General features: G+C 35.1%; 2 protein-coding genes and 1 pseudogene across 2 annotated transcripts; 1 reads left to right on the top strand and 2 right to left on the bottom strand.

Moving 5' to 3' along the window:
• Positions 1–1,980: 1,980 nt before the first annotated feature.
• Positions 1,981–3,885, bottom strand: LOC120131789. The gene is made up of 4 exons (XM_039148700.1): positions 3,764–3,885; positions 2,655–2,788; positions 2,109–2,488; positions 1,981–2,072 (listed from the first exon to the last, which is right to left on the bottom strand). The coding sequence occupies exons 1-3, from the start codon at positions 3,883–3,885 to the stop codon at positions 2,160–2,162; spliced, it is 585 nt and encodes a 194-aa protein (XP_039004631.1). The 3' UTR covers positions 1,981–2,072; positions 2,109–2,159.
• Positions 3,886–14,494: 10,609 nt separating this feature from the next.
• On the top strand, positions 14,495–20,499 carry LOC120131833 (B3 domain-containing protein Os07g0563300-like). The gene is given in 15 exon segments (XM_039148725.1): positions 14,495–14,834; positions 15,127–15,208; positions 15,347–15,445; positions 15,698–16,037; positions 16,232–16,571; positions 16,784–16,880; positions 17,225–17,399; positions 17,772–17,851; positions 18,077–18,121; positions 18,215–18,481; positions 19,026–19,075; positions 19,284–19,397; positions 19,543–19,610; positions 19,774–20,331; positions 20,334–20,499. Coding segments are annotated over 15 exon segments (2,484 nt in total). The 5' UTR covers positions 14,495–14,700; the 3' UTR covers positions 20,369–20,499.
• A 687-nt stretch (positions 20,500–21,186) lies between these two features.
• On the bottom strand, positions 21,187–22,173 carry LOC120131578 (annotated as a pseudogene).
• Between the last annotated feature and the right edge of the window lie 1,467 nt (positions 22,174–23,640).

Genomic DNA, 23,640 nt, shown 5'->3' on the forward strand with positions numbered 1-23,640 from the left:
ATAAAACTAAATCATACTTCAATTGTAAATTTAAACTTCTCAAACAAACTCATTAAATTCCATAAATATTTATTTCATCATCAACCCTTCAAATTTTTCTAATTTACAAAATCAGGCCACTAATTATGAATTCTTCCTAGAATTCGCCTTAACTTTTCCATTAAATTCATAATAACTCTTCATAATTATGATCATTCCATATTAATTTTTCTAAAATTTCCAGAACCTTATTAAAATATTCAAACCGAAACTTAAACATTCAAGATATTACAATTTCATCCTAAACTTTATTAGACTTTTCAAATTCAACCCTTTATTTTAATAAACTTGCAAATTGCTCCCAACTTATAATCAAACTCCAAAAATCAGCATACTAATAAAATTTCCAGCATTGTGCTATTTTAACCAAATGCTAGTTTCACATTTAATGAACTTGAAATCAAGTCCCTAAACTTTAGGACTTTACAAATTCCACCACTATAATTTGCCAAACTTATAATTTGGTTCCAACCAACTTCCAAATTTAAAATTCCAGCATGTAATCATTATAATTCAACATTTTATCATTCAAGCCATAAATTTTCAGCATGATACTCTAACTTTCCCACAATTACCTTATAATCCTATAATTTTTCAAACTTTGTGAAACAGTCTCTAACAACTCAATTGATATTCAACTTGATCCAAAACACAAATCGAAGCACATACAATCATTGTTATACTCAAGCTAATCCTTTAAAACATTTTTATATATTTTCCCCATATTTCCTGTATATGGACGGAACTTGGAGATTAATTTCCCAAGATCTAAATTATGATTCCAACATGGATTCATCACCCAAAATTCATTTTCTTTCAATTTCAACCATTCTCAATCAATTTCATATCAAAGTATTCAAATTTAACATTTTCCTAAAATTCCCCATAGTGGCAAAAAATTTCACTTTAATCCCCCAATGATTTCCAATCAATTTTCATGCTTGATTTCCATTCTATAACACTACTAACATCTAAATTCAACCTTATTTCATTAAATTCACATCTCCCCTTCATCCACCATATTCACGACTTCCCAAATCAAGCATGAAACCATGAGATTTTACTACTAAATGAAAGATAATTTAATGGAGATTATTTTTATATTTCACACTTTAGTCCAAATTTTAATTAAAATGAATAAAAAATTAAAAAAAAAATCTCACCTTTGGTTATGAAGGTTCGACAACTTGCTGGAAGAAAGAAGTTGATTTCTTGAAAATTCTAAGCAAATATCTCCTAACTTTGACTTTTAAAAGCTAATTAAATTGAATTAAAAATTCAATTTAATCCAAAAGTCTAAATTACCTTTAATGAATCCCTATTTTTACCTACATGCAATTATTTTAATTTTATTTTAATATTCTTAACTGGATGTAAAAATCTCATCTCTCAATTTCCCTTTTTGGCTATCAAATTTTTCAAAATTTCATTTTAGTCACTAAATTATACAATTCAACTTTATAATGTAATTTTCACCAAATTCCACCAATCCAACTTAAATTTCACTAATTAAAAAAATCCATATAATTTTTCTAACCCAAAACAACCTTCCTTCAAATTTTTATAGACTTTTAATTCAATTCAATTATCTGAATACAATTTCTATCTTTGTCCTTTAATAAACTTTTATACAAACTCCAAGTCAAAATTCTGAAACTCACTAAAATAATTGTCAAGTTCAATGAGGAAATTAAACGGATTTAAAGTACAATGAGTGAAATAAAAGAGAAAGTAAAATTCAATAATGATTGATGTATTTTACCCTATTTAAATTTATAATCATATAATCTTTAGACTTTTGAGTTTTGTAATTTTGCCATATGTGTCTCATTTTCCTGCCTTCAGCTTTTGGGTTTGATTTGGACCGACTGTAATTTTGAACTTTGATTTTGGCAGCTTGTTGCTTGTATTGAAAAAAATGGAAATACTGCTAGTGGGAGGTGGAACAAAAATAATCCATTCAAATTACTTAAAACCGGATTTTAAAACGTCTTCCATATTTGAATTCAAAAGGGAAATAGGAATAAATTATAAATTGCTGAAATAAACTTCATACTAGGCAATAGAAGAAAAGGCAAGATGGAGATAACCTAAGGCTTCCTTGCAGATTGCCAATTCCTTCAGGTTGTTAAACTTGTATTACACTTCTCCACGTGAAATAGCATCAGGTATCCATGACTACCAACCTTTTTGTTCCTGTTCTTGTTCCGTTTCTTCCCCTTATTTCTGTCTCTTTTACTTGGTGGCTTAAATCTGTGTTTTGCAACTTTCTTGAAGAGTTTACTTTTACTCACAGGCAAGGATTGTTTTCTATCAACTTTATCTCCAACTGATCTCAGTGTTTGAGTACTTTCACTGTTAAAGTCTTCTTCTTCCTTGAGCGAGATCTCGCTCGTAATCACAGTGACAGTCGTGTTTTCGCCGTCATATTTCGTTGTCCCTTCCACCAATAAACAAAAGCCAACCACATAATAAGATGAACAGGTTTATGTTTTGCATCATCAAAATGTCACAGTTCAATATGAGCAATTGAAAGCATGAAAATCATTGTTCTCAATAGTCGATAAACATTTTAGTAGCTTGTCAATCCATCAGCTAGTAGGATTAGAAAATACCAGAAACTGATGCAGTTGGATCACTTTCTTCATCATCCTCGTTGTTCTCATCAACTCCATCAGGTTCTGAGCCTTTGCTGGGAAGTGCTCCTCCATATAAGGCAAATTCCTTTTCTAACTTTCTCTGATGAATTCACCAACCAAAGTTACGATTATTTTCAAGTTAGATGAGAAAGAAAAATGCCAACATAAAACTAAGTAGAGGGTGCAACAAACAAAAAAACTGAAAACTAGAATCTACTAGGATTATTAGCATATATATGAACTCGCATAGGTATCTCTCAATTCCTTGCATATCCTCCTATGTTACTCGGACAAAAGGGAGAGCGCCAGATACCAGTATGAGTTTTACATGGAGCGTTCAATGTTTTCTAAGTTTTTCTATGTATTTGGAGAATCATGCCTCACATCCATGCCCAAATATTTGGTCAATAAGGGGTCGGACATGGGTACTATAGGGAAAATAAAGAATCGGGGTAACGTAAGTATAATCTCCTTGAACTTTAAACAGGTGTATACAGAGGTCGGAATGCATCGGAAGCACAATGTTTGCGCCAATTGATTCGCTTGTTAATTAAAATCTCATCGGCAGATTAATGGTGTCAATCCTTTCAGATTGGCTTCTAGAGAAATGACCAATTCAATAGTAAGTTCATCAAGTTCAAATTGTGATGCCTAAGATAATTAGTTTCCACCTGCATAGGGCAACGGATAAAATCAATGAACCTGTTTCCTTTATCTGTTAGAAGCGATGCTACAGCAGCCATAATAATTCAACCACGAAGGCAAAAAATAGTAAAATCAACAATATTAGCTGCAGTTTTAAGACACCTGAATCAAAATAAAACAGCGTATTATAGAACATTTTAATTTAAAGAAATTAGAGAAGAAAGGGAAAAGTTTTTGCGCTGTTCAATACGCTAGCAGCGTTCAGCCTGCTCTTGCTTCTGGGCTTCTTTTCTTCGCTTATTCTTCCTCTTGTGAAACCCAGTTACTAATCCCTTGTCAATTCGCCGATTATCAATAAAAAAGCAAAGTAAAATAATGTAGCTTTTCTATCCATAGACTATGGTGGAAATAAAGAATGTGTTGTGCGTGTGGTATGGTACCTGAGATCCTTCTCGTTGAAAGGAACGGTGAGTGCTTTGTTTTTTAGAGCTCTTTTCTTTATGTGGAGACCTCGGGGCTTCGACGGTGCCGCCGTCGCTTCCTCTTCGTATTCTTCTTCCATCGCAGCTCTGTCTGCAGAGTCGCCTTTCTATCTGGATAGCAAAGCGAGGTTTAAGGAACCGGGGTTTTGAATTTGGGCTTCAGCTATGGATTCAATGTGTCTTGTTTTTATTTAAATTGTCTAATTGTAAAATTATAAAGAATTAAAAGTACAACTATTTAAATTAGAAAAAATAATTTGTTTAAAATTAGAAAATAATACAGATCTAAATAACATTAGAGTTGTAAAAAAATATTTAATTTATCTAACTTTAAATTTAACATGTATCTAATTAATATTTGTTACAACCATTTCAATTAATCTTAAAATTAAAAAAATCTGAAATACAATTGAATCAGCAAATTTAGGGATAGTGCTTAATTTAATTAATTTTAGAACTGAAAATGACTAAATATGTAATGGAATAATTTTTTTAGTTCTACCTATATACGGGCTAAATAACATTTTGTATAATTTAGATGTCATAAAACTGTTATCGTTAATAAATTAGCTAACGATTTAATGATTATATTATAATAAATAAATAAATGATGTAAATAGTTGAAACTTAACAATTGAAAGTTCAAGGATCAAAAAAAGATTTAACACAAACAAAAGTAAACCTGGATGTAGTTTACCCAAAAGTAAAAAAACAAAGACTCTAAAATGGGAAAGATAGGATGCATGGGACATGGAATGCGGTGCGGTAGGTACAACATGGACACAAGAACCAAAAGGGGAACAAAATGTGATGCTATTTTATACAGTTTTAGTTCAGACTTAGGCCAGACTACCTATGCGTCTTGTTCCATAGGGGTTCCATAATGTCAGCAAACAAAATAGAACAAGAAAAAGAGGCCCCGCCCCTTACTCTCCATGTGTTTATCTTCGGTCATGGTTGGGTTTTCACTCATAGTTCCCATTTGGAACGGACTCTCTCCATTCCTTTGGTTTGGATGATGATTTGACAAGGTTGATCACGCCATTGCGACCTACTGAATCTTATTGCAGAAACCAACATCGAAATCTCGGCAACTTCGAGAAATGAGATTTGTTGACGTCATTTTGATCATCTTTGGGAATGGTGCCATGCATGCGGTCACTCTCTAATATCTGCCGCTCTGGATTTCACCAGCAAAGGTATCCTTGTTCCTTCAAAGCCCTTCTCACTCCATACACCTGAATTGGATTTAAACACCATTTGACTCTACTTTATCAGTGCCAAAAATTCTCAGACATCTTAAGAAAATAAGAAAGAGTCAATTCAATTTTATTGAATAAATCTCAAAATTAAAAATTAAGTCGAGACCGAAGCCAAAAGAGAACGAATAATCTTAGGACGAAGCATTAATTGTGATTATCAATTTTAACTTATTAGATCATAGTCGCTGCAAAATTATATATATATATATATATACCGACAAATGCTCAATCAACTTATATAGTTATCTCCAACCTTAGTTTAAGCATATCTGCACGCTTGTAGAAAAAGATACAAAACACAAAACTACCAAATCCCGGTCTCAATATCCTCGTTAACTACCAAAAAACATGTGGAATCAGTCCAAGCTAATAATGTCGAGTACTTAAGATTTGAAGTTTGAACAGTGACCTGCACTTAAGAATATGTGGTTTAATTCGTTCACTCCTCCATTTGTCTATGTTCGTTTAATATATTTTCTATGGTACAATCTTTTTTCTCCCCTCTAAAATTATACTATTATTTTTGTGGCGGTCAATCATTGCGTCACTTTTCTCATAGGAAAGAAACGACAAGAGAAATTAGCAACATTGTTAGATGTGGTCGAGAGCCGATGTACTTTGTCATTTTAGCATGCTTATGTTTGGACTCGAAAATAAATAGCAAATATAAATATATATTTAAAATTTAATATATTTGATTTTTTGGATTTTTATATTCAAATTATATTCGTGTATCATATTTAAATATATTTATGTGTGTATATATTCAGAAAATGAAAGGTTCTTAAACTATAAGAAACATTAATGTAACCAATAATCAGTAGGACGAGGCACTAGATTCCTTAAGCAAGTTCAGGAGTTTAAATATTGACGTTTAAGAATGAAGCAAATTATGTTGGGATGATCGTTTTCGCCTCTACAGTACATGATCCTAATTAATCAATTAATAAATCGAACATTATGATTATAAAAAAAATTAACGTAAATGTAAAACTATATTTTGTTACTAATAGAGAAGTATATTGGACTAGACTAACTGGTTGAGTCGAATTATATTAAATCAAATGGACTTTGTATATATAATATTGTTTTTTGTGCACGAATCAATTGATTTCAGTGATTAAAGGATTTTTTTGTTATTCTTTGAGGATTCGGGTTTGAATACCCCGAATGTCAGCAGTACAATCGTTTATTGTTAAATGATTGAGAATCAATTGGACTTCGTTTATAAAATATTATTTTTTATGGACGAATCAACCGATTTCAGTGATTAAAGGACTTGTTATTCTTTGAGGATTCGAGTTAGAATAAAATGTTAAGGGTACGAGCGTTTATTGTTAAATGGTTGAATACCTTTAAACAAATACTACAGTCATTGACATTTTTATTTAAATAAATACCATAATTCCCATCCCCTCTAGTTAGAATTAAAATTGGATTTAAAATTTATAAAAAAAATATTTTTATTTAAATTTGGTTATACAATCATTGATATTAATATAACATAATATTTTGATATAATGTTAAATATTTTCTGAGCTGGCTTATTGTCTTCGACGCTACCCTAATTACTATGCATCATTTGGTAATGAATAACGATTGTAAATTTGCAGGTACTAAGATGTACAAAATTCAATCTTTTGGACCAATTTTACAAAAAAAATAAAGTAATAAAATCGAAACACGAGTTGAAAAGGAAATGCCTGGCAGAAGCGCGTGTTAGTTTAGAGAAAGTGAAGCATGTGTTACGTGAAACATGCAAGGCTGTGGCGGCGGGACATGCACGATTTCCTCCATTGCCATATAAAGACCACTGCAGTGACAGAAAACCCCCTCCTCGCCCCATTCAAACTAGTCTTTGATTTACGTTACAATACTTCTTTTTAATACCTTTAACAGTACATGAAAAGATAATTGACGTTTTTCTCGTAAAATTATATTCTTAATTTAATATTTTCGATCAGGCACTGGTCAGATTATATTTTTTGATCTAACGCCTTTTGCAGTAAGGCGCCCCCTGCGACGCGCCTTATGTTGACATGAATACACGTGTGTATGGCGCGGGACAGAGACCGTGTCATACGCCATGTAATATATAGCGCGGGACAGGGGCCGCGCTATTCAATTATCTCAATTATTAAACATGCCTAATGCAAGGCGCGGTGCAAGGACCGCACCTTGCATTATTTTCCCAAACCTCTCGGCTTTAAGACATCCTCTCTCGGCTATAAATAGTTGTCTCCCGTAAACTCTCTCACCAACAATCTTTTGAATTAGTAAATAACATCTGACAATCATCTTATATTTGATTCAGAAGTTTGCCCGATCTTTCTTTATAAGGTAATTTTGTTATAATATTTATTTTATAGTTATATATGATTATTTGAAAAAATATTATACTAATTGTTTTCAATTAATTTCTGTGTTTGTAGAATTAGAAAGTGGGAGCATACGTCGAAATATTTTTGCGATGCAGGTAATAATATAAAATTATATTATTTAAATTATTTACGTTTATGTGTAAAAAATTTATTCTGTTATATTTTTTGTCATATATTATTTATTTAATCAGGTTTGTTTCAATTGTTTTTTTTTGCATATATAATATTGTTGCATTTTTAAATTCTAAGAATGATGCGACTTTAAGCTATTGTTTATTATGATGGAGAAATTCGAGAAGATGAAACCGGCGTTGTTTTCGTATCAAATGAGCGTGTTAAAATATCATTCAAGAGAAACATAACTCTTGAGGAGCTGATAACGAAGATTTCCAGGAAGTTTCATGTTGGAAGTAGTAGAAGAATGTCATCGTTGCAGTACAGATTTCCAACATCATTTTTGCCAATTTATACAGTGTTCGAACTATCGAACAATGATGATGTTGAAATGATGGCTGATTCTCAAAGTAATTATTCATACGACGATATTGAGATGTATGCAAAGTTTGTTCAAGTGCGTGCTGTTCGGGGTCAACCATTAAGCTCACACTATGGGTTGGCTGAACAAGTTGATCAAGTTGACAGTCCGACTACAGTAATGTGTAATGATTTTAATGCCATAATGGGAAATCCACATCATGGTGCCGGCACATCAACTTCAATGGGAAGACATTCATCCGCAACTCCTTATGATATGTACCAAGGTGGGTTCACGAACAATCTGTATGGCAACATCGCGTCCAGTTCAAGGGGAAGGCATTCATCTGCAAATTTCTTTGACCTTAATATGGAGATGCCATCGACGCAACAATCTGTGCAGTCTCCATTTGACACGATGGCTTCAAGCTCTAGGGGGAGGCATTCGACTGCAAGCTTTTTCGATCTCAATCCAGATATGCCTTATAGTTCAAGGGGAAGGCGTGCCAGTAGTAGGTTCTTCGACCTAAATGTGGAGAGCACGAAGGAACCATAATCTCCACCAGAAGAACCGCTTCGTGAGCCTGGTGCGAATGGTGCTGAGACTGGACTATTCATTCACCCAGAATCACCGCAATTCAACTCCGATGGTGATGATGATGTAGATGAAGTTCCAGCAAATATGGCACAAACTGACCCTCCAGCATACATGTATGAAGCTGATTATGATGCAATGTACGGACCAGAATTTGCGGATATGCCTCATCTCGGTGACTATGGATATTACCCATCAATAAATAATGGTGAGTTATCTTTAGGTATGGAGTTTTCAAGCAAGGAAGAAGCGATGATGGCTATCAAAAATTACAATATCCGTAATTCTGTTCATTCCAGAGTTGACCGCTCCACGAACGAAAAATATGTATGTTACTGTGTCCGACGCTAAAACGGATGTAATTGGATGGTTCGCATATCGAAGAGGAAAAACAACAGATGGGAACTAACAATATACAACGTTCCTCACACATGTTGTGCTGGAGAGGTTAACCAAGATCATCCCAACTTGGACTTTGAAGTGATATGCCAAGCCATCATGCCCATGGTAAAAGCAAGCTCTCATATAGCTGTTGCAGTGTTGATTTCTGCTATACAATCGCAATATGGGTACAATGTCTCATATAAAAAAAACTTGGTTGGCAAAACAAAATGCCATTGTCAAACTTCATGGCAAATGGGATGCATCTTACAACAAACTTCCAGGTTGGTTTAGGCTGGTGCGGACGTTGAATCCTAGGACAATTGTGGACTTCGAAGCCTCCTATGCATACCATAATGATCGAGTTCTACGCAATCGATGCCAATTTTACCAGGTTTTTTGGACTTACCCATAGTGCTTTAATGCTGTCAAATACTGCAAGCCTGTGGTCCAGATCGATGGGACTTTCTTGTATGGAAAATACAAGCAAGTTTTATTATTGACAGTTGTCCAAGATGGCAATCGCAACATTCTTCCAGTTGCTTTTGCTCTTGTCGAAGGAGAATATACATATTCTTGGGCTTTTTTCCTCCGAACTTACGTGCACATGTTATCATGAGGGAGAAAATCTGTGTCATTTCAGATCGCTGAGCTGGGATCAAAGCAGCAATGGAGTCTTTGGGTCCAATGTGGCAACCACCCTTTGTCCAACATAGGTATTGTCTCTCACACATTGCTGCGAACTACCATGGAAAGTACAAGAAGAATGATGAGCGTCAATTAATTGTGTGCATGGGTAAGTGAAAGCAAGTTAGTAAGGTATACATTTTTTGATCATTTTAATTTTGCAAAGAAATCAAGTTATTAAGTTATACATTTTTTTGATCAGATTACGAACTACTTCCTCGAACGTTTGAATCAATGCTTCAAGATTTACGGGCGAAGAACGAGGAAGGATACAATTACATCAACCTCATCGATAAAGAAATGTGGACGAACACATATGATGGTGGATATCAATATGGACACATGACGACCAACTTGGCTAAGGAAATCAATTCAACCTTAAAGGGTGCACGTCACTTACCTATAGCGACTTTGGTAAAAACTACATATTTTCGTTTGAGGGTGCTTTTTGCGAAGCTCGGGGGACAAGTTGAAACTGGATGCAAGGCGATCATGTCTATCACCCTAGATTAGTTGCAGATATACAGAAAAAATTGTTGCATCAAATGGAATGTCTGTAACAAGCTTCTCTATAAGTCATGAAATATTTCGTGTCACAGAGTTACCACAACCTTTTCAAGGGATTGAAGCTGTGTCATTAAGAGTAAATCTAAGGGACAGAACGTGCGACTGCGGGTTTTTTCAAGCTTTGAAGTATCCATGCTCTCATGTGATAGCAGCTTGCTCGCATACACGTCAAGACTATAACCGTTTTGTAGATCTCGTATACCTACTATATGAAGTTTTTAAGGTATACGAATTGGAGTTTCCCCCATAGGTAATGTCAAGATTGGCTTCCGATTGTACCAAATTTGAGTTTTTTGAGGGAGCGTGGTCGTCCAAAATCCAATCGAATTCATTGCGATATGGATATTCGAGAAAGATCTAGACAAGACAGAAGATGTGGGCATTGTAGAAACCCAGGACACACTAGAAAAATATGTCCACTTCTGTTGTCATAAAGTAACAATTGATGAGGAAATGATGTAGTTGTTTATCAAATAATAAATCTTGTACTTTACTTTGCATTTACTTCAAGTTAATGTTATTCGATAACCGATGATGAAGATTAAAAAAATGATACAATTATACGAGATTAGACGTTGGCGTTATATTAACGAATAATTGATATTAACGATACAATAAGTATTAAATGATAAATGATAACCAAATTACAATAACTTATATTAAATGATAAATTAACAAAGTAAGTATTAAATGATAAATAATAAAAAAATTACAATAAAAAATCTAATAAACAACTACAATAAAAAAATACTAAATACAAGTATAAAAAAACAAAATCTATCGATGTCTGCAACGCGAATGTGTTACGCAGGGTGGTGGCTGTCGGTCTCGAGGAGGATTTCTTCGTATCACTGGTTGTGACTCCTCGCTGTCATCATCATCACCATCACCATCATCATTATTGTCGTCATCATCGTCGTCCTCCTCCTCCTCTTCCTGAGTAGGTACATTAGTTTGATGAAGAGTTGATGACGATGAAACACCTCCATAGATTAAGGACTCTTGAGGTGTATAACTGACTATCCCACCGGCCTACAAAAACTGGGAAAACTCATAAAACCTAGACATCGCTGAGTGTGAAAACTGTACAAGAGGTGTATGTGCTGCGGTCATGGGTGATGAGGCTGAACCCGCGCTAAATATCCAGTATATGAACCCCAAGTCAGATATGCAAACATAGACCCATAATAGCCTCCAGGAGGGGTCATATGTGACGGTGGCGGCGGCGGGGTCATAAAACCAGGTGAAGGCGGCAGTGACATCTGGTAATGGAAAGGCGGTGGCGACATCATATATGGTTGCGGTATGTAAGTCTCCGGATATGGTTGTTACTGTGAAGGTCCTACTGGTGAAGCTGAGGATGAACCGGAAGCACCTGCTCTCCGTCTACGAGTCGGGAGACGATGGTGCTGTGTCGGTGAACGTCTCTGTCGATGTCACGGAAAGGTTTACCCTCGTGCATCCTCGGGAAGCATAAACAGTTTCCCGTTACTGTTGAACCACTCATAATAACCGTCAGCAACCATCAAGAGGTCATCAAAAATGGGCTCTCTACGGGGAAGGCGTCGATGTCGATCCTCCCACAACACGACCCACTCATGATGCCTCACTAGCCAATCTGTATCTGTCTTGCCGCGTCTATATGTGCTATGCAACTCGTCCATATTGCGAGGTGCTTCCGGAATTGGTTGAAAACAACCAAATTGTCGGAGCACGCGATCAGTGGAGTGCCACTCGACGGTCGCATAACAGATCAAGGGGATTATCGCCATCCAAACATCTGATGGGCCCCTTAACTCAGGTGGGATCACCACCCTCAAATCATCAGTAGAATATGATACCCATTCAAACTAAAATAAATATATATAATTTTTATCAAAAGAATAATCTAATTATATAACTATAATCTAAAATCGATTTTTAAACATTAAAATTCATACCTGTGTGCCAGCCTTCTGATCGATTAGCACCCTAATTTTTTTCTAAATCATCAGGTAGCTCTTGATGATTTTTCCTATCAGTAGACCACCTATTCAAGGAAAAAAATTATTATACGCTTTATAAAATTATTAATATACAAAATCAGTTTTATAATTACCTTAGGAGTAGTGGAAATACGAATGGGTTCTTCACAACGGGACATAAAAATGGCAATCGATACCATGCCCAAGACTGCAGCAGCAAGAGACATCCACCGATAGCATTACGCCTGTAGTCAATGGCTCAACACATCTCCCTGTACAGGTAAGCCAAAACTGCCAAACCCCAACTGAGTAAACCAGCCAGATGAAAGTCGCCAAGATGTTGCAACCACATACAGTGAACTTGGTTGCGCGATTTGTCTGGTATCAGCAACCCTCCTATCAGCTGCAGTATGCATGCCCGTGCATACTATTTAACTTCATCGTCAGATACGTCCTCGTTTAACTCCCGAAAATGGTATCTAACCAATTTAACAGTATCCGTTCACCGTTAAAATTTTCCGAGACACATCCTAGACTAACTTGACACAAAGTAGTCTAAGAACCGAAAGCTATTCCTGATATCACACTTCCATCCACCGGAAGCCCTAGGTGCATAGAAACATCCTCAAGCGTGATCGTGCACCCTCCGCACGGAAGATGAAATATGTGGATCTCCGGCCTCCACCGCTCTACTAAGGCAAAAATAAAGTTTGGTTCTATCTTACAGTAACCCTGATATTTACCCAGGTAATCGAATCTAGCCTTTACTAAATACGACATTACACGAGTAGGTATAACTAACTTAAGGTTTCTAATAAAAGGATCTAATATACGGTCTCTTTCCTAAAATATAAATAATTACACAAATTAATTTTTAAACTAATAATCATGCATTAAATTAATTAATTAATTAAATTAAAACGTTAAAATGTTACCGTATCAGCAAAGTGTCGAGATATATGATTTCTATCCAACCAAAGTAGACCGCCTTCCATTTTATATCTGCAAAAAAAATTAATTAAATAAAATATTAAACAATTAAAACAATTAAATAAATTACTAAAAAAATACTAAATATAATAAAATATACCTTAATAAGAGAATATAAAAGTATTTGAGAAAAGTTGAGAGGATTTGGTGTGATGAAAGTGATTGAGAATGAGATATTTATAGGGAGAGATAGGTGTGAACGAGCGGGGATAGGTTGGTAATTAAGGGTATAGCGCGGGGCAGGAGCCGCGTCTTTCTGACGCGTGTCAGAATCACAGGTAAGGCGCGGCCTCTGCCCCACACTATACCCTTAATTATCAACATGCCCCGCGCCATACACACGTATATTCATGTCAGCATAAGGCGTGCCTTACTCCACGTGGCGCCAAAACAACGTATAACGCGTTACAGGGAGCGCACCTTACTGCAAAGGGTGTTAGATCGAGAAATATAGTCTGACCGTTGCCTGATCGAGAATATTAAATTAAAAAGATGATTTTTCGGAAAAAAACGTCAAGATAATTAACTAAATTAATTAATCTTACAAAAGTATTAAAAAAGTTAATCAAGTTATATGGATACGAGATATCTATTATATGTGATCATTTTTAAATATCAAACTCCACAGATTTACCCAATATTTAAATTAATTTTCATCTAAATTCACATTCAATTTCCAAATGAAAATACAGGTTAAGATATTTATAGTCACTAATCATTTTTAAACTATATAAAATATAAAATAAATAAAAAATTAAATATTAATCCATATATATAATGTGAATTAAGTAATACATTTGAATATCAAATACAATTTAAATTGAAACCAAGATGAATTTAATGTGTAGTAAAAAATTAAAATAAAATAGGTTATTAATAATCATCTAATAATGTCCATTCCTATTGGATATGCCTGCAATTCAAAGGGTAATTTTGTAAAACAAACTACACGTCCAGGACAAGTCAAAGGACCCGAATACTAAATATGAAAAAATTTTAAATTTATCCAAAAAGGTTGACAACAAATAATCAAAACCATTAAAGAAAAACACGACGACGCCCAAGATATAAAAGGCCACGGACTCGACGTGTCTTTTCAGTATAAGCCTCAATATTTATAGAATTATAGTAATTAAAAAAATAAATAAAGAAGTGAACGTAAATGAAAAAATACGAGTAAAAACACAATTTATTCTAAGGGTATAAATTTTTAATTGAATTTATATGTTTAGTTTTAATTAAAGTTTTTAATTTCGATTAGATTAAGGAAGAATAAATTGTTTATGTAAAAAAAAAACTCTGTCTGATTGTTTATTAATTTATTATTACAATATAAAAATGCATTTTATAATCTTCTTATTCTTTAATTTTTATCTATCTCACTTAAATTTCACTCTTCCTCTCTCTAAAACCCCCTTCTTCAACCCCTTTCCTTTCTCTTTGGTTTCTTATGAATCATGATTGTGCAGATCAGCCTCTAACCATTTTTTTATACCTTTTTGGTGTTTTTTATGAAGATAAGAAGCTTTAGAATCTTAGTTTGCGGGTTTTTGAAATTTTGAAAGGAAAAAGAGAAGAAAAGAGTAATAACAAGATGACGTCAACTGGAGCAGCTTGGTCCTCTAAGATTTGCTTCAATTCGGACTGTAAGGACTTGAAACCGGAAATACCAAGGAAAGCTTGGCGGTTGCGAACGGGAGAGTTTGCTGAGCTTTGTGATCGATGCGCGTGAGTTTTACTTTTTCTTGAGACTCTTTTGACTTCGATTTTTAGCCGTTTTCTTTGTTTCTATATTTCCATTTATTTGTTTTATTTTAGTGTGAAATTAAGTTTAATTGCATAATTATTGTCCTTTTATGGCTATCACTTTGATTAATTTAGGGAATTTGTTCACTCGGTTTAGATGTTCAATATGACTTAATCAATATTTTTTTCTTAAACGTGAAGCCTTAAAAGTTAATTAAAATTGCTTAAATTACTTTACATGTTATAATCTGAATTAAATTCATTGTGGTTTTAGTTCTGCTTTCGAGGAGGGAAGATTTTGTGATACTTTTCACTTGAATGCTTCTGGTTGGAGGAGCTGTGTGTCATGTGGGAAGGTTAGTTGGACACAATTATAAACGTTATTTGCTATATTTTGGTGTACGATTCCAAATGAGTTATTTGATCTTCCCTAGTTTTAGTTTTAGATTCATTTGTTGACTTTACCTTTGTTTACATTCCTTATATCTCCGCAGCGGGTTCATTGCGGATGCATTGTTTCAGTTCATGCATTTACTTTGTTGGATGCTGGAGGCATAGAGTGCATAGCGTGTGCAAGGAAAAATGTTGTTCTGGTGAGCTTGGATGATTCTGCTGTGCTATTCTGATGTCTCTTCCAGAATATATTTTGTACTTTTTAAAATAGAGCCGTAATCTTTCATTCCTAGTTGCTTTGTAGTCATATATGAACAAAAGACATTTTTTCTAGCAAATGTTCTCTTAGTTTAAGTTTGGCGGCTTTGAACTGTATTTCCTGGTCAATAGCATTTCTTGGCTGTGTAATATGCTATAAAGTATAAACCTTGTTATTTGACATTCTGTCTCAGGGATCAAGTTCTTCCTTGTCAGAACCTTTGCTTTTCCATTCATCTGTGCCTGAGAAATATAAAGAATATTCTGCAAAAGGTTGGACTCAGTTAGCTGGTTCAGGTCCTGTACCTTGGCGGCAGGCACCCAGCTTGTTCAATTCTTCTGTTGCTCAGCCTGAGTTGCATTCTACAGTGCCCTATGAAGTTGACTTATCCACGGTCATCGATAGACTAAATGTCTGCGACAGATTATCTACTCCTTCCCTGGAAAAGAAGAATGTTTCGGACTTCTCTGAAAGGTTAATGAATAGAAATCTGAAGCCTGGAACACGTGATATACAGAAGAAGGGAAATTCAGGTTTATAAAACTTTTTCCTTGTATCAACCGTTGTAATCTTAGGGAACATATAATAAGAACATTAATTCTTGTATTACCTTTTTCATGTGAATGCCGCCTCCCATGCTAGGACGTGCATTTTGTTCTGCAAAAATTGTTTGTAAAATCAGCTTAGTGGTGGGTGCTGAACCTTGTGTGAACCATTTCTTGTCCAGGAATCAATTTTGAGGGGCAGCATAATACATGTTTGACTAAATTTCAGCAGTCTACCGTGAATGAAGAGTCATCTAATCCATCATTTGGGTTAGTTGTACCTTATACATCTCAAGATGAAGCAAATGGTCAAATTTGGGTTTCTGGAACTCAATTACGACCAAACCCTCAACCTCCACCTACCAAGCAATTTCATAGTGCTCTTCAAAATGGGATGGACTCATCAAGAGAAACTCAGATTCGAAATGGGAGGCCTCGACCAGATGTCCGTGGAAAAACTAATTTATTTCCTCGTTATTGGCCTAGGTTTACTGACCAAGACCTGCAGCAAATAACAGGAGAGTATCCTTTAGTTCTATAAGGCATTCTTGATAATTGCTCTTACGTGAAAGACATACTTACAATTTTTGTAAAATATCTCCAGTAATGTCAAATCTCAAAGTTGGATTATTGTCTAAATGTGTTTGTTGTGTACGTAATGATTAATACCTATGTGCTAATCATGTCCATTCTTTAATTGCGTTGTTTTTCAGTTAGACTTAACGATATTTAAGTTCAAATTCTATTATCACTCCTTTGTTTGAGAAAATGTTGAGTGCTAGTGATGCTGGGCGAATTGGACGTCTAGTGCTGCCCAAAAAATGTGCGGAGGTGAGTGAGTCATTGCTCTTAGTCTAACCTGCTTAAAAGTTATTAATTTGATTAGCATTTGTTTTTTAACAGCTTTCTAGTAAAAAGCTTGGCAGTAAACTCTGTTTTTATATCAGTTATCTAGGTTGCTATTGTCACAAGGTAGCAGGTTTTGACTTTATGCATTTTTGCTCACTTTTATACTGGAAAGACTTTCATCTAGTATTGTACTGTTATTAATTCGATGTTTCTTTTGCTGAAGTTAAATTTATACGAGCCTTGTGTTTGGTGTAGTAAATCTTAGATTCTCATGAACTGTTTCCTATAGTATTGTAACATACTAATATACACTTGCTATGAGGCAGGCCCATTTTCCCCCGATATCTCAGCCAGAAGGTTTACCTCTTAAAGTACAGGATTCAAAAGGAAAAGAATGGATATTTCAGTTCCGCTTCTGGCCCAACAATAATAGCAGAATGTATGTTTTAGAGGGGGTTACTCCTTGCATACAGAACATGCAAGTGCAAGCGGGTGACATAGGTAACAAATTGATATCAGTGGAATACATTGATTTAGGTATTTCAATTTTTTATGCACTGAGACCCAAAAGATGCTATGTTTAATTCATCGCATTTACTTTGCCTTTCCTCTGTTATTTTTATTCAGCAGAACCTTTCTGTTTTCATTTAGTTGCTCCTTGGATTACCAGTTCATATACATAATGACCGGGTCCAGCCTATTGCTCTAGTGATTTTAGTTGTGTGTTTCATACTCTCGTGCTTTTGTTTTATCTTTCATACTCTCCTGCTTTTGTTTTATCTTTCTCACCAGCTGTGGCTATTTTCTGCGATCATGCATTATCATTTGATACTTACATCTATTTTGAAACAAATAGTTATGCTGTTTCCTCAGTAACATTTAGTCGGTTAGAGCCTGAAGGGAAGTTGGTCATGGGTTTCAGAAAGGCTTCAACTGCTTCAGCATCTGATCAGGTTGTGCATCTATTCTGATTGTGCCTATATGCTCCAGGGCTAAGATAAAATGCAATAGAACTGGTTCATATGAGTGCTTTTGTTCCCCTTCAGTTATGGTAAAACTTATGGTTGGTCTTTGTAACAGCTTTTAATTGTTTTTTAACTTAACTTTTGAGTGGCCCCTTATGGATCAACTGATTCAAATAGCAATTTACATTCATTCATGCGTGTTTTTATTGGCAGGACAATGAAGCCAAAAATAGCAATGGAGTTTCTATGCATGGAGATGTCAGTACCTCAAAACATAAAACTGGTGATATCCTTAACTATTAATTATTTGAAAATAGCTCAGCTTCACCTAGCTTTTTATACATGAACCAGGCTGAAATGGCAGACCCTACCTCATGGTCAAAAGTTGATAAGTCGGGATACATAGCAAAGGAAGCATTAGGAGCCAAAGTGGCAGTTTTCAGAAAGAGGAAGAACAGCAGCATGCCAGGTTCAAAAAGCAAGCGTCTTAGATTTGATAATGAAGACCTTATAGAGCTGAAGTTAACATGGGAAGAAGCTCAAGGGCTGCTTCGCCCCCCTCCTAATCATGTGGCGAGTGTTGTAGTCATTGAAGGTTTTGAGTTTGAAGAATATGAGGTATGGTATATCCTTATTAATCTGTTTCTTTTCTGACCACATTTAACGTCTGTTGTGATTCAAGTCACTCTTGGTTGGAACTGGCAGCAATAGAAGCCATAATTTGTCTTTTGTAGTGTTTGTTACTCATTTTTTGGCAAATTGAATTCCTCTTACATGCATATCTTAGAATTTGTATGGTTGATGCACCCTTGATGAAAACTTAAAGGTTGCTCTGGAATCTTTTATACTTTTATCTGTTTGTGGATGCCTTCACAGAACCAGAATAATTAGATGTGAGAACATTTCATTCTTTCTCATTCTGGCCTTTTTCAGGGTTTTTTTTCTTTCAAAGAAGTAATCCATTTCATCACCAACTGTTCATTTTACTTTTGCTAGGATGTGATTATTAATTAATCAGTTCATTATTTTTAGGCTGCTTATTAGTAGTATTTTGATATTTATATGTTCTACGATTTCTATCATTTCTGCGGATTATCTCTTTCCTTCTCTTTTCTGTAATCGTTCAATAGTTTCTTGATTTTATTGTGTTCGTTAATAACAGGATGCACCGATTCTTGGGAAGCCAACAATATTTGCTACTGATAATATGGGGTAACTCACTTTCTTTTGGATGCTCATGTATATACTGGATAATATTTACTTTGTATTCCCGTATAACATTGAAACATCGGTGGGTTTATTCAAATATTCTATGCTCATTATGAAAACAAAGTCCTATTATTATTTACTTTGTTACCTTATCTTATAGGAAGCAATAGCTGTCCTAAACCAAGCCAATATCAATTTTCTTTTGTGCCAGGGAAAATATTCAGTGGGCTCAATGCGAAGATTGTTTTAAGTGGCGTAGATTGCCTTCTAATGTTCTTCTTCCTTCCAAGTGGACCTGTTCCAGTAACTCATGGGATCCAGAAAGGTAAGCACACATTGATTGAACAACGCAACCAATCAAGTCAAAAGATAATTTAGCGGAAAAGAACACGTGAGGGATGGGGGTGAAAAACTCAAAATTTGTTGTGTGGACATTGCACCAATTCTTTCTTTATCTACCATGCTGGCAGATCTTGTTCAGCCACTCAAGAATTGACTGCCGAACAGCTTGAAAATCTGCTGCTACAATGTAATCCAGGTATTTGTTGACTGAAAGAAAACAACACTTTATGTTTTGTGCGACTCACTCGAAGTAAATTATACATGAATTTGATTCCTTGATGAGTTTTGAATAAAAAACTGATTCTTGTAGTTTATTACCATTGTGAAATTAGCAAATTGTTTGTGATTGTGATTGACAGCTGCTGCTAAGAAAATGAAGGCAGCTAAACAGGAACCAGAAAACGTAGATGCTTTAGAAGGCCTTGATACCCTTGCCAACCTAGCTATCTTGGGAGAGGGTGATTCTCTCCCTGCTTCATCTCAGGCCACCACGAAACACCCTCGGCATAGACCTGGCTGCACATGTATCGTATGCATTCAACCCCCAAGTGGGAAAGGCCCCAAACACAAGCAGACATGTACTTGTAATGTTTGCGAAACAGTGAAGAGACGATTCCGCACCCTCATGCAGCGGCGTGAGAAGAAACAGTCACAAAAGGAAGCTGAACCCACTGGCATGAAGCAGCAAACATTATCGCCTGATAAAGTAGTGGATGGTGACCCGCCCTCTTGCACTAATGATGCAAAAAATAGCAGCCCAAAGCCAAAAAAGGTTGCCACTGAGGGCTCGGAAGGCGATCCTAATAGAGTAAAATCCTCAAGTTCACCTTTTAAAGGCCAAATTGACTTGAATATCCAACCAGAGCGAGAAGAAGAGCTTTCACCTGGTTCTGATTCTGGCGGCATGATGAAATTGATTCCACCGACATATACCCTAGACAGCAAAGCATGTAAATGTTGACCTCTGGTAGTAATAGTAATTTAGAATTTACTCAGACACAACCTGGTGAGGGGCCAGGAGTAGAAAAAATTAGCAGCAGTCTCAATCTAGATGTTGGCGGGGAACCTTCAGCAGTTCTCTCCATTAGCAAGGAATGAACTATTATGTCTATGTCTATGGCGGTATAGTTTTTGTTCCACTTATCTGCATCGTTACAGGCTGTATATAGAGGAAGAGGGGTCTAAGAAACTAATATCCTCTGACAGTGAGGCTGATGTTAAGTTAGTTCAATTTATGGAGCTCGCCTGCAGATAAAGAAGAATTGAGATTGTAAATCAAGTGCCTGCAGAAGAATTGCATACACGATGATTTTATATTGTTTTGTTGTTTGCCTGGCCTACCATGTTTCATGCGTGGTAGTGTTAATCTTTGTACCCTTAAATGATTTAGTGGCAAACGATTTCTTTTAGCTGGTGAACTGAATCATGTAATTTTGACTTTCAATCAAGGACTCTGCAAAGGCTACTCCATGACAACATCTATCAATTACATTACCTGTAAGTACGAAACATCTCATATTAAAACAAGATGAACTACATCGACTTCGAGGAATTTTCAGCCATCATAACAAGACAATCAAAACACAATTTCATTCTCATAAGATCATAAAATTCTCCATATTCAGCAGAAAAATAGCATCTTGAACTTAACAATCAAATCATTGTCAAGATGTACACGCTGTTATTAGCTTAATAATCCATTACGATATAACTGGGAATTATCAGTTAGCACAGCACTAAACCAAAAAAAAAACTGTATATAGCTTCCAAGTACCAGGAATAGACAAAGCTAACATGGATGAATTATATGAAGGTTTCAACTCATGGAGCTGGCAAGCTCATCTGTTGCCTCCATGTTTGACAACCTTGAAACCCATTCGGCGTCATCATTGTCTTCCCTTTGAAATCAGGTGGCACAACTGCAGCAGAGGTAATAGCAGGTGAAGCTGCAGAAGCTCGAGACTCTACAATGGCGAGCACCCCATAGGTGACCAGATGATTTCTAGCATAAGGGCAGCCCATTTTAGATGTATATGCGAAGCAATGAGTGCCAAGGATAGTGCCTTTGAGCGTAGAAGCCGAGGTTTCAAAAATGAGCCATAAGCTTAAGAAAGTTGCGTATTCAGATGATGAGAAAATAGCATCCCTCACATAAGCTGTCTCAAGCTCCACTGTTGCTTCGAGAGTGGCATACATCAGCTCCGTGAAAAATACATACATTTCCCTCTCGCGCTTGTCGTGCCACAGCTTAACGTCAACTAAGGTAAAGACTCGGCACATTATTGAATAAATGGTTCAACTTGGAATCAAATAAAATGGGGTGTTTGAGCATGGAGGATTGGAGAAGTAAACAGGACACGCACAAAGAGAACCGAACTTTATTCACTGCTAAAGAATTGGATCAATAAAACAGAAAGGAAAGAGAGAGAATAATCAGAACCATTCATCATTAATTAAAAAACTGCACACTTTGCAGTATAACTCCAGCCAAATTTCAGATCATTTTAAAGAAAACGAAAGATGCCCAGAAATCAAAAAAAAAAGAACATATGTACGAATTCTTCATCATCAAACATTTTACACTGTACTTCTACCTGATTCCGTACGCAACCAAACCGGAAGCCAACAAAGAAAATAACGCTAAAGAACATAACAAAGTTATGATCAGAGACAAACACGAAAACTGAAAAGCACCCAAGAAAACTTATTACCTTAGTTCATCCCAAATGAATAAAGCCTTCAACGTCCACAATGCAAAATTTAAGTAGAACAAAAAGTCAGATTATTTATTTATATGCTAAAGATAAGAAATATAAAAGTATACGATAATGGCGTGGGGGTGCACAAGTGCAAGTGGAGACTACCCACAAAAAAGAAGGCGAAACGCGGCTTTGAATGTCGTGCAACGGTGTTTGCATTGTTTGCAGTTGCAGCAGAGAGAGAAAACGGAGGAGGGGTTGCGTGTGGGACGAAATATATTATTATGTACTTACGGCGTCTACGTGTAGCAGTTGGATGAGCTGAAAAGTTAAAAGCGCTGGCTCGCTCCCATCCAAATCCAATCGTTTGCATTGTATTATTATATTATTGTTTAGGTCTCAACACTCCACCCATCCTCATACCATAGCCTTGGCCCTTTTTCTTTTCTCTTCCGTGAGACCGTAACTCATTCATTAAAGAATTTCTAGCCATTAAATCATATAGGATGCTTGCCCATACTGATGCATATATGTAGATATACATAGAAATAATTTTAAAATATACGTAGATGTATAAAACTATTTTAAATTTTCAATGTGCAATTTCACATTACATGCAATATAATAATTTTTTATTTTACGCACAGATAAATTGAGGGAGAAAAAAACATGAACAATTATTATTATTTTTTTAAAAATTATTATATAATTTAATTAATATTAATCTATTTTAATCTCTTGTAATTTTATAAGTTTATCCCTATGACATAAAATATCACGTTTATTTCTAATTTTACGTTATTATATGTTAGAAATTGATTTTGGTTTAAAGTTTAATATTGTTTTTAGTAATGTACTATATTAAATTTATGAGTTTTCTCAATCAATGTATCTTTTATTAGAAGATAACGACATGCAGAGACTAGAATTTTATGTTGGGGACGAATTTGAACTTATAAAATTTTGGAGGGTGAAAATAAATTTTCAACAGAAAATACATAGATAAAATCTAAAGTATATGTTAATTTTAAATTTTTAGGAGGCGACCGCCCCCGCCTAGGCCCATCCTTGACAACATGTATAACAATCGTCCAATAAAATAAACATCAAGATTTTACGTGGAAAACTAATTCTAGAAAAACCACAAACATAAGAAAAAAAATTCACTAATATCACGAGAAAAAGAATACAAGAATAATCTTTAACTCTAATATTTAATATCTATTTATAGTATATATATTTGATTACAAAATAAACTTATAAAATAAAAATCCATTTAAAGTAGATTTTTTACATAAATGATTATTTTATTAATAAAGTAGATTTTTTACCTATTAAGAAAAAAATCACTAATATCTTTTTTAAGCATATAATTATACAATTTTTTTATTAATATATAAAGATCAAATTGACCTATAGAACTCTAAGTAAGTCCATTGCATATTGTCCATGCAGATTCATAGGCCCAGTCAAATTCACATAGGCTTCAGTGTTTCGTTAACACAGTCCAATGAAACATATTAGTTA

Source organism: Hibiscus syriacus, unplaced genomic scaffold (genome assembly GCF_006381635.1).
Source record: "Hibiscus syriacus cultivar Baekdansim isolate YM2019G1 unplaced genomic scaffold, ASM638163v2 tig00110556_pilon, whole genome shotgun sequence".
Classification (NCBI taxonomy): domain Eukaryota; kingdom Viridiplantae; phylum Streptophyta; class Magnoliopsida; order Malvales; family Malvaceae; genus Hibiscus; species Hibiscus syriacus.

What these genes read in the sequence shown, in the direction of transcription:
- LOC120131789 (XM_039148700.1), bottom strand. Translation starts at nt 3,885, where the DNA reads ATGGAAGAAGAATACGAAGAGGAAGCGACGGCGGCACCGTCGAAGCCC. An exon ending in TTCAACGAGAAGGATCTCAG is followed by an intron (nt 2,789 to 3,763) that starts GTACCATACCAC and finishes CTTTGGTTGGTG; the next exon opens with AATTCATCAGAGAAAGTTAG. An exon ending in TCCAACTGCATCAGTTTCTG is followed by an intron (nt 2,489 to 2,654) that starts GTATTTTCTAAT and finishes GCTTTTGTTTAT; the next exon opens with TGGTGGAAGGGACAACGAAA.